The sequence below is a fragment of the Martes martes genome, assembly GCF_963455335.1.
Source record: "Martes martes genome assembly, chromosome: 16".
Taxonomy (NCBI): Eukaryota; Metazoa; Chordata; class Mammalia; order Carnivora; family Mustelidae; genus Martes; species Martes martes.
The window spans coordinates 48,437,129-48,448,640 of NC_137904.1; the positions used below are offsets into that span (position 1 = coordinate 48,437,129).

At 56.7% G+C, this 11,512-nt stretch overlaps 1 protein-coding gene across 1 annotated transcript; it reads left to right on the forward strand.

Moving 5' to 3' along the window:
• Window positions 1-4,042: 4,042 nt before the first annotated feature.
• On the forward strand, window positions 4,043-6,109 carry SPPL2C (signal peptide peptidase like 2C; the record flags this gene model as incomplete). Its single annotated transcript, XM_080826945.1, has 1 exon — window positions 4,043-6,109. One exon carries the CDS (start codon window positions 4,043-4,045, stop codon window positions 6,107-6,109), a length of 2,067 nt encoding a protein of 688 aa, XP_080683071.1.
• Between the last annotated feature and the right edge of the window lie 5,403 nt (window positions 6,110-11,512).

The following is an 11,512-nucleotide window of genomic DNA, read 5'->3' on the forward strand; positions in this document are numbered from 1 at the left end:
CTGTCTCTGTAGCTTTCCCTCTCCTGGATATTTCATAAAAGTAGAACTGTACTTGGGGTGCCTGGGTGGCTCAGTGGGTTAAAGCCTCTGCCTTCGGCTCAGGTCATGATCCCAGGGTCCTGGAATCGAGCCCCGCATCGGACTCTCTGCTCAGCGGGGAGCCTGCTTCTCCCTCTCTCTCTCTGCCTGCCTCTCTGCCTACTTGTGATCTCTCTCTCTCTGTCAAATAAATAAATAAAATCTTAAAAAAAAAAGTAGAACCGTACAGTGTTTGTCCTTTCGTGTCTAGTTTCTTTCACCTAGCACAAAGTTTTCAAGATTCACGCACATCATAGCAGGTGTGAGAACTTCGTTCCTTTTTACGGCTGAATAATACTCTGCCGTACAGAAAGACCACACTATCCGTTCATCTGCTGAAGGCATTTGCGTTCTTTCCATCTATTCTGTGTTACTGTGAATAGTGCTGCTATGAACATTCACGTACAAGGTTTTTGTTGTTGGTGGTGGTGGTGTTGTTTTGGTTTTTTTGGAACACCTGTTTTTGACCTTTTGTTATGTACCCCAGGGGTAGAACTCTGGGTCATACGGTGACTCTATGCCTCATGTCCCGATGACCCGCCAAAGGGCTTTCTATGGGCAGCTGCACCATTGTACATCCCCACCAGCAAAGTAGGAGAGTTCTAATTTCTCCACATCTTCCCCAGAACTTGTTACTACCTATGTTTTTAGTACAGCCACCTTGGTGGGTGTGCAGGTCGGTTTTTAAGAGACCCAAGACTCCCTGTGTTGGGAGATCGGGGCCCGGAGTGAGGGTCTACGCTGAACATCAGCGGGGCAGATTTTATTATCATAGCACTCAGGAAGGGGCTGGCTGGCCACCCCACCGTGCTCAGATCTAGGTGCTGGAATACAGAGAGATCTTGCTCCCCTAACCACCCCCTGACCATCACGCCAATCCTTCCCTGCAGTGGGAACCCATGGAAGGAGCAGCCGGCAGCCTTTCCCAGTCCCCAGGCCCCGCCAGGTGTCCCCGCACCAGCTGGGGGTGCACTCACCAGTCTGCTGGCTCTTTCCCTCATGTATTTCTGACAGTTACCTTGTCATTGCAATTACTGTTTGTAATTGAATTAAATGTTATAGCCACGGACGAAACAGAATTGCACAAACAAGGAGAAATGTTGTCTCTTCTGAAAACTCAGTTGAAAGACACAATCTGAGTCACACAAACAATTGGCTGTCAACTCAGGTAGGGGCGAGACAAATAGAAATACCCGGGGTGGGGGTGGGGAGAGATTGGCAGAGTCCACGTGGTTCTAGCTGCCGACCACTTCGCAAGATCCTTGAAGCTTGCCCTCCACTCCCACCCCCCACCCCGAGAACCCAAAGCTGGATGTTGGGGATGGTGTCTTATCAGCATGGATTTTTCAAGGAAGGTGACACGGAACTCCAGGGGATCGACCTGTGATCAAAGCAGATGCCTTAAGGAGATCAGTGACTGGATGTTCTGTGAAAGTGAAAATAAAATGTATTTTGTAGGTTGAATTGTGTTCCCAGAAATGATATGTTGGAGTTCTAAACTCCAGGACCTGTAAATGTGATGTTATTTGGAAATGGGACCTTTGAGACATAACCATGTTAAGATGAAGTCACTGGATGGGCCCCAGGGCAGTACGAGGGTGAAGGTGTGGGGACAGCAGAGGCAGAGATGTGACTGATGGGGCTGCAGCCCAAGGACACCAGGATCGTCAGCCACCACCCACATGAAGAAGCAGTGAGGAAGGACATGGTGAAGGGTCCTACCCAGAGTCTTGGAGAGAGCCTGGCCCTGCTGACACCTTGATTCTGGACTTTGTCACAGTCAGCAAGGCCTGTATAACAAGTAGACTGGGGCTTAAACAACAAGTACAATGTCGCAGAGTCCCGAGAGTTGGGAAGAGTGAGATCAAGGTGCCGGCTGAGTGCGTTCCTCGTGAGGGATCTCTTCCTGGTTTGCAGACCGCTGCCATCAGGCTGGATCCTCACGAGGTGGAGAGGGAGATCATCTCTCTCATGTCTCCTATAAGGAAACCAATCCCATTCCTGAGGGCTCCACCTTCAAGACACCATTTCCTTCCAAAGGTCTCACCCCCAAATACCATATGTAAAGTATGGAGGTAACTTTTCAATGAGTCCCGTCTTCAACTGATTTTTTTCAACACGCCCATGTGCAAGCCAGTCCCAGTCATCTGGAACAAGTGGGCAAGCCAGAGTCTGCTGGGCACCCTGTGCAGAGCACGGCAGAGTTCACCAGAAGTTTCCATCTTGTCCAACACCCTGAGTTTCCATCTTGTCTCTACCACTCACGTGTCACCTTGGAAAAGTCTCTTCACTGCCTGGGGCCTCAGTCCCTTCTACTGAACAGCAGGATCATTCACAAACACATCCCACACGTATTTTCCAAGTATCATTTGCTGTTCTAGAATCTGAGAGCAGCAGAGAGATAGACAACGTCTCTGTCCTCACAGAACTTGACCAGTGAGACACAGAAAATAAACTAGGAAGCACATGAGCAAAGACCTAAGTTGTGGGGCGCCTGGGTGGCTCAGTGGGTTAAGCCTCTGCCTTTGGCTCAGGTCATGATCTCAGAGTTCTGGGATCAAGTCCCGCATCGGGCTATCTGCTTGGTGGGGAGCCTGCTTCCCCCTCTCTCTCTCTGCCTGTCCCTCTGCCTACTTGTGATCTCCATCTGTCAAATAAATAAATAAAATCTTTAAAAAAAAAAAAAAAAGACAGACCTGAGTTGTGATCATGAATGCTAAGAAGAGGGCTTGTTTTCTCCTGGCCATTGTGGTGGAGGGAACACTGGGACACGGGTCTGAAGGATGAGGACAAGCAGTGGGCGAGGCCTCCAGGCAGGGGGTCAGAGCTGGATGGCCAGGAAGCCTTTTGGAGTCAAGAGGCCGGGCAGCTCCCTGGGCAGGGCAAGGCCTAGGGGAGGGGTTGGTGTGGAGCTGGATCTCAGGCCTGGGGCACAGGCCTGTGGGCTGGGCTTCTCTGAGCTCAGGTTTACTCCTCCATGCAGAGGGCATGCTCAGGAGCTAAAGCTGCTGTCACAAAGAGACCCACAATGAGCCGAGGGCTTAAGGAAGATAATGTATCCAAGTGTCGGTGTTGTGCTTCCCATAGCATGGGGCCATGCCGACAGCCAGGGTCCTGCTTCCTTTCCTTCCTCTCTTTCCATCCCTTAGGACAACGTCCTCCCCACTATAGTCAATGGCCTTCCCATGACGGGCTTGTGGAACAGGAAGAGACGGACGAGGGGCCCCGTGATCTCTGTCCAGGCTCCTGAGGGGCTCCCATCATTTCTGCTCAATTCCAATGGCAAAGACTTGACCATATGGCCGATCCAAACTCCAAGGGAAGCGCGAAATGAAATTCTGGTCACGGGTCACTACAAAAGAGCGTGGGTTTTGGAGGATGCCACGCAGCCTCAGGCCAGCTGGACGCAGTAGTAATACTCCCCTGCAAGGACACGATGAGTACAGATGAAGTGTGGGGCACTTAGTAAGTGTTCAATAAAAGTTTGCAAGGTCAGTGAGGTCAGGCCTCCCAGAGGCCTCAGAAACCCTGTGGTCCAATGTTCTCATTTCTTGGCAGCTGAAGAAACAGGTGCAGAAAGGAGAAGCATCTGTCCAGTTGCCCAATCCCTAAGGGCCAAAGTTGGTCCAGAATCCGTGTCCTGGATCCTTGATCCCATCCTCTCTCACCTCTGATTTCCAATGACCTGATCCAGGCCCACCAGGAGCTGAGCAGAGAGCAGGGACCCCAGGGGACCTCTCTGGGGGCAGGGGGCAGGGCTGGGGGACAGCCCGGAGAAGGACCCTGGGCTCCGAAGTAGTGCCCCGGGGCCCTGGTGGCATGGCTTTGTGACCAGGTAGGTGTGGCTCCAGTTTCCCAGACAGGAGGCCGGGTGGCTCTGTGACAGAGGGCCACACCCGCCGCCCGCCCCCCCCCCCCCCCCAGCAGCGGCCGCGCGGGGAGGCAGCGGCAGGCGGTGAGGAGGATGGCGTTCCTGGGCGGCTTCCTCCTCCTCCTCACCAGCACCGTGGCCCGGGGGGAGTACGGCGTGGTCCACGTGGTGGCCGAGAACTGGAGCAAGGACTACTGCGTCCTGTTTAGCTCTGACTACGTCACCCTGCCCCGGGACCTGTGCCACGCCCCGCTCCTGCCCCTGCACGATGGCACCACGGCCCCCTGGTGCCCAGGCCGGGAGGCCCCCGGCGGGGCCCAGCCCAGCTCCCCCAGCCAGCGGCCCCTCCGCCGCACCACCGCCATGGTCATGAGGGGCAACTGCAGCTTCCACGCTAAGGGCTGGCTGGCTCAGGGCCAAGGCGCCCACGGGCTGCTCATCGTGAGCCCGGTCCGCGGCCAGCAGTGTGCGGACACCAGCCCGGCCTCCCAGGACCCCCAGCAGCCCCTGCCGGGCCTCACCATCCCCGTGGCCGTGCTCCGCTACGCCGACATGCTCGACATCCTCAGCCACACCCACGGCAGCGCCGCGGTCCGCGTGGCCCTGTACGCACCCCCGGAGCCCGTCCTCGACTACAACATGGTGGTCATCTTCATCCTGGCCGTGGGCACCGTGGCCGCCGGCGGCTACTGGGCGGGCCTGACCGAGGCCGACCGGCTGCGGCGGCGCCGGGCCCGAGGAGAAGGAGGAGGAGGAGGAGGGGGGCCGGGCGGGCGCCCCCAGCAGGGAGCGCCGGCGGCCCCGGGGGGCCGGGAGGACGAGGACGAGGACGCGCCCGTGGACTTCACGCCGGCCATGACGGGGGCCGTGGTCACCATGTCCTGCTCCATCATGCTGCTGCTCTACTTCTTCTACGACTGCTTCGTCTACGTCATGATCGCCATCTTCGGGCTGGGGGCGGGCACCGGCCTCTACAGCTGCCTGGCGCCCCTGGTGCGCCACCTGCGCCCGCAGCCCGCGCGGGGACCCGCGGCCGGCCGGCGGGTCTGTGTGCACCGGCCCCTGCTGCTGCTGGCCGGCCTGTGCGCCGTGGTGACCACCCTCTGGGTGGCCCACCGCAACGAGGACCGCTGGGCCTGGCTCCTGCAGGACACGCTGGGGGTGGCCTACTGCCTTTTCGTCCTGCGGCGGGTGCGGCTGCCCACGCTCAAGAGCTGTGCCTCTTTCCTGCTGGCCCTGCTCGCCTTCGACGTCTTCTTCGTCTTCGTCACGCCCCTGCTCACCAGGACCGGGCAGAGCATCATGGTGGAGGTAGCCTCGGGACCCACGGATTCCTTGAGCCACGAGAGGCTCCCCATGGTGCTCAAAGTGCCCCGGCTGAGCTTCTCAGCCTTGACGCTGTGCGACCAGCCCTTTTCCATCCTGGGCTTCGGGGACATCGTGGTCCCTGGCTTCCTGGTGGCCTACTGTCACCGCTTTGATGTGCAGATCCGCTCACGCCAGGTCTACTTCGTGGCCTGCACCACAGCCTATGCCGTGGGCCTGCTGGTCACCTTTGTGGCCATGGTCCTCATGCAGATGGGCCAACCCGCCCTGCTGTACCTGGTCTCCAGCACCCTGCTCACCAGCCTGGCTGTGGCCACCTGCCGCCAAGAGCTCACCCTCTTCTGGACCGGCCAGGGCAGAGCCAAGACACCCGCCCAGCCCGTGGCAGGGCTCCATGGAGCCCCTTCGTTTGGCTCGGAGAAGCAGGAGGGTGCAGCAGACGTCCACGTGGCTGGCCAGTTTGAGAGGGCCGCCAGCCACCTGGCAGAGGACTTGGACGGCAACCTGGAGGAGGACACGGCCGACACTGCCACCATATCTGAGGACGAAGTCACTGGTCCGGATGGTTGCAGCGATAGCTCTGAGGGCTGGAGCGATGCCAATTTGGACCCCAACGAGCTGCCTCATGCCTTCCCTGGGGCCTTGGAGGAGCCAATGCCACGGGAGCCACAGGCCATGCTGAGACTGATGATGCCGCTGATGCCACCGCCCTCAGAGCTGGGCCGTGCCCAGGCCCAGGCCCAGGCCCACGACGCTGGCCTGCCCTGGGCAGGGCTCTACAAGAGGAAGGGCTTGAAGGTAAAGAAGAGCATGTCGACCCAGGCTCCCCTGTGAACCGGAACGCTGAGACACGCGCCTCTAGGGGGGCCGGCAGAGTACGCCAGAGTGCAGCCACACGTGGTCCAAAAGCAATAGGGGCATTAAAGATATTCCGTATCTACTCAGCAGAGCTTCGTTGTCTGTTGTGACCGGAAGAAAGCAGCGACTGCAGCATAGATCCATGCAGGGCCTGGAGGGTTCTGAAGCTGGGTGCCAGCCCCCAGGTGTGCAGAGTACTTAACAGGCCCAGAGAGGGCACATGACAGGCATGAAGTTACTCAGCAAGGTCAGGAATTGCTCCCGGGGCTTATTGGACAGCAACCTCCCCTCTCCCCACCTGCCCACCCTCCACGCCAGAGCCCCAGCTCCCCGGCCCGACCGACGGGCCCCATCCCTGGAGCCCCACCTCACGGCCTGTCTTTTCCTCATGCTCGGGTCCAACGGAACCATTACTGTTCCTTGATCGCACCACGCCCTCCCCTCTCTCTTTGCACACCCTAGTCCCTCTGGCTGGGATGCCATTTCCGTCCCAGATAGAAATACCCCAACCCAGGTTTACTCAAACACTGTTAGGCACCTTTCAAGTGCCAGCTCACACCCACCCTTCCCCCCGAGACATCCCTGCTCGAGGCGTCCTGAAAGCAGCACACACCCGGCGTGTTCCCGTTCTCATCCACCTGTTGTGTCCACAGGCACTGAGTATGTACCTGCTGTGTGCACCGCCCCGTGGGGGGGCCACAGAAGGAGGCTGCTGTCTAGCTGGGGAACAGGAGTTGAGAACAGACCAGAAACAACCTGAGAATCACCTCAAAGCAGGGAGGGAGAGATCGGAACCTGAGTGGAAAAATGTAGAAGATCAGGGCTCTAGTTCCCATACCTCCCTCACTGACTCTGGGCATGGACCATAGTCTCATCTTCAAAATGGGACTTATAATACCATGTCTACAGGAGGCAGGGGCATGGACAAATGACCTCTTGAAGACCCCATGGTTTTTCAAGCCGAATGCTGTGGTTGTATGCTGTTGAACAAAGGAAATGAACTCGGGTGTCAAGAGAGGCTCCCTGGAGGAAGCTTTGCTGGAGGTGAGGGACTCATCACAGAGGCCATGTGGTACAACGGTTAGGGTTCTTGGACCACCGCCCCCTGGAAATTCCAGCTCTACCACGGACCTACAGCGGGTCGCTGAGCCAGTGGCTTAACCTTTCGGGGCCATGGTTTACTCATCTGTAAAAAGGAATAATAATAAAACCCCCAATTATCATAGGGCTTGGGGGAGGTTGGAATGAGTTGGCTGATTGATGCAATGCTTTATGAATGTTAATTCTGTTTCTATCACTCCCCTACATCCAACTCCCACAAGGCCTCTGAGGCCCTGCCCCCAACTCCCCCGCCAACCGCTCACACCCAGCACCCCTGCCCCTACCTCCTCTAGTCAGGGATTACGCACCAGACCCCTCCCCACACCATCCTCTCCCCGCACAGGACTCCCCCGGCTGGAACTCTCTCTTCCTCCCATACTCCAGCATTGGGCCTGGCTGGCTCCTCCTTCCAGCTCAGATGCTCCTTCTTCAGGAAGGCCTTCCTCGATGACCCTTTCTAAAGTAGACCTCAGCCTTGGGTACGCTGCCGTGCACCTGCTCGCTGGTTTTCTCTCCTCCCCCAGGCCAGCGTCAGCTTTGTGAGAGCAGGGGCCTCCCTGTCTTAGGCATCTGTGGGGTTCCAGAGCCCAGAACAGGGCTGTGTGCCGTCGGTGCTTGATTTATGTTTTGTTGGAGGAATGAATGAATGAGGCGTTGATCTGGCTTGAACTCTAGAGGAAAAGGAGATGCCGTGAAGAAGGCCTTGCTGCCCAGGCCACCTTCCTGGGACCCTGCGGGGGTCAGTGCAGGGATGGGACCCTGAGCCGCTGGCTGGGCCCTGGGTGTGGGGATTAAGGGGGCCGGTGCAGGGGGGCTGGTAATGTGAATCTCGAAGAAAACCCCCTCACTGACCCCCTCTGCAAAGGGCACTGGAAGGCCCGGGCCAGGCAAGGGCAGTGTGCAGAACCCGGGGCCAGGACACTGACGGGCGGGCTTGGCAGCCCCTCCCACCGGAGCCGGCAGCCATCTGGCCTGAACAGAGGGGCCTCTGCGGGCCCTGGCTCACCCCCAGCCCCGGCGGCCTCCCCACTGCTGACCTGCGTCACTGGGCCTGCGAGGGATGGACTCCACGCCTCTACCAGGCCAGAGTGGGGAGGGCTCTCAGCCCCCTCATCCCCAGTCTAAGGGACAAAGGATGTCTTCTCTCCCAGGAATTTGCAGTCCGAGTGGCTCCCTGGGGCAGGAAGCATGCCTGCCTTCCAGAAGAGGATTCTCCAGGGTGGGTTTAACTCTGTCCTCCCCGCTCCAGCCCGCAGGGGCGAACATTCAGCGAGTGCGCTATCTCTACGATGGGGAGGCTAATACTCTCATGCCCTTACCAAACGGGTAAGGGGCTGAGCCTGGGCTCCAGGAACCTCGGAGGGCTTCCGCTGCTGTTCTGTGGTGGCCCAGAGGACCCCACTCCTGCCCTGACCCCAGAGCCAGTGTCCCCGTTCAGCTGTGGGTTCTGCCTCACTTTGCCAGCTCCCTTCCCAGGGACTGGGTTGAATCCAGGTGGCTAGACCAGGCTGCCACCTGTCAGAGGTGCCCAGAGCTTGCAGCCACCCTCTGCATGCCAGAGGGACACAGGACACTGCACGCACGTGTGGATGCATGAACACGTGTGTGGATGTGTGCACACATCCAGACAGGGCCCTCAGGTACGTGTTTACACATACATGTACCTCCATGCCCTGCACACACGTGTGCATACCCATGGCCGAGCACATGTCCCTGTACTGGACACTCATACATACCTGTGCACACCCTCCACGGTGTGTACACACAGGCACACACAGGCACACACATACACACACACACCAGGCCTGCCTTGGGCCTGGGGGGTGGGGGCGTTGATGCCCAGACTTCCCACCTCAGAGGACAGGGTGGCCCTTTCCTGATGGGGTAGATATGGAGATGCAGTGCTCAGATCTCCCTTCAAGAAAGGCATTTGGGGGCGCCTGGGTGGCTCAGTGGGTTAAGCCTCTGCCTTCATCTCAGGTCATGATCTCGGGGTCCTGGGATCGAGTCCTGCATCAGGCTCTCTGCTCGGCGGGGAGCCTGTTTCTTCCTCTCTCTCTCTCTGCCTGCCTCTCTGTCTACTTGTGATCTCTGTCTGTCAAATAAAAAAATAAAATCTTTAAAAAAAAAAAAAAGAAAGGCATTTGGTCGACAGCTCCTTCTGGGGTCCCCTCAGCTAACCAGCCCAGGTGGCTTTTCAGGAAGATGGGGGACACAGAGGGCCAGCTAATGACTGAGCATAGGGATCCTCGAACAGGCTTCTTGGGCCCCAAGCCCCTCTGCGCTTGCCCAGAAGGTGACCTGCATCCAGGCCTAAGGGTTCCCCCTGCCCCTGCCTGCTTCCTCCATTTCCTTTGCCTTCCTGACTCCATATTAACATCTGCTTCCGGGGAAGCTCGACCTGTGACTGGTGAAGCCGAAGATGGGTCCAGGGCAGAAACAAGCCTCCTGAGGCCACAGGCAGGGCTCCACGTGGCTGAGCCCTGGCTTTGGGACTGTCCTCTGCTCAGGCTGCCCAGCATTTCTCTGTGTGGCCTCATTTAATCCCAGCAAGAACCCCTTATGGTGAATAGTGGCAGCCTTAGGGGTTTTTTTTGTTTTGTTTTGTTTTGCTTTTTGAGTTAATAAAGAGTTTGATGCCAGAACTTCTGGATTCCCTGGAGAGTGAGAATGAGCAAGGACCCATGAGATGCTCTAAACCACAGCAAAGGAAAGCCCAGAGAGGGTCAGGACCTACCGAAGGTCACACAGCAATGGGATAGCAGAAATAGAACATGACTCTGGTCTTCTGCTTCCCAGCACAATCTCTGGGATGAGCTCCATGCCTCAAGCCCCTCCCTTCCACACATCCTGGTCTGCAAAGCAGACCTCTTCCAGGAAAACTCTGGGTCTACTCAGTCCTTTACCCTGTAACCCCCAGTAGGTGCAGCCCTCCGTTCTCACTGAGGAGTATCTGTATGTGTGGCTTGATAAGGAAGGTTCTTGATTCAGTGTTGTTTTTTTTTTTAAGATTTTATCTACTTATTTGACAGAGAAATCACAAGTAGGCAGAGAGGCAGGCACAGAGAAAGAGGAGGAAGCAGGCTACCTGCTGAGCAGAGAGCCCGATGCGGGGCTCGATCCCAGGACCCTGAGATCATGACCTGAGCCAAAGGCAGAGACTCAGCCACAGAGCCACCCAGGCGCTCCTCGTGATTCAGTGTTAAACCACTCCTCAGCTAGCGCAGGGGGACGCGGCTGGACTCCAAATCCCTGAGACCTCAAAGCTCAGCACTGCTATTCATTTGCCCTGTGACACTGAGCAGGCAAGGCCACCCCTCCGTGCCTCCTTATCCTCGGCTGTAAGGTGATCTGCTAAGACTTACCTTGTAGGTGTGTTGTCAGGACTAAATGAGGTGAGGTATGCATATAAACAGTGAACGCTAGCCAAGCACAAGCAACAGGCGAGATATACATGTCACCTCCTCACATGATACCCCGGGTTTAGAGCAGGAGCTTCCCAGACCGCACTTGGCTTAACGCCCAAATGCCATCATTCCCAAATCAGCTTACAGTCGCTCAGGCTTGAGCTCCCAGAGGTGAGCTCATTCTCTTCCTTTGGTACCCCCTCCATACTCAGTGGGATGGGGTGATGAGTGGATGAATAGGGACACCGCTAGCGAGCCAGGAAGAGGGTTACCTCTGCAGTTAGATGGACTCAGGAAAGGTTCTGCGCGTTTTTTTCTTACAGCCCTGAGTTTTGAGCGCTTTTGTGCTGCCACCTGCTGGTCAGTAAGAGAAAAGCAGGCGAGCTCACCCGCTAAGGGCCAGAGAGGGGCACTCATTCTGTTAGGGAACTTTGGAATCATTACAATGAGGGATGATATTCAAAAAATATATAATAACCCACCCATCAGCAGAGTTCTGAAACCCCTACTGGCTCGGGTTTAACCCTTTAGAAGCTTTTTGTGAGAAAGTGGAGGTTGTCCTGGAGAAGGGTCTAAGAGTATTTTGATATTTTATGAAATGAAATAGTCCCCTCACAGCATCACTGAATGTCCTTAATGCTTGAAAATGGCTCCTGCTCTGCCACATCTCCCATCTCATAGCATCCGGCCACCACGAAGAAGTGTTTGTGGACTGCTGCTGGGAGGTTGAACTCTCCATATGGTCTTGTTCTCGTTCTTGGATCCCCACAGACATCCCTCCCATAGACACCTCAGTGATTATGTTTGGGAACAAACCCCTGACCACCACTGGTTCACTCTCCAAATGCTTCGTTTTACCTTTAGTTTTGCC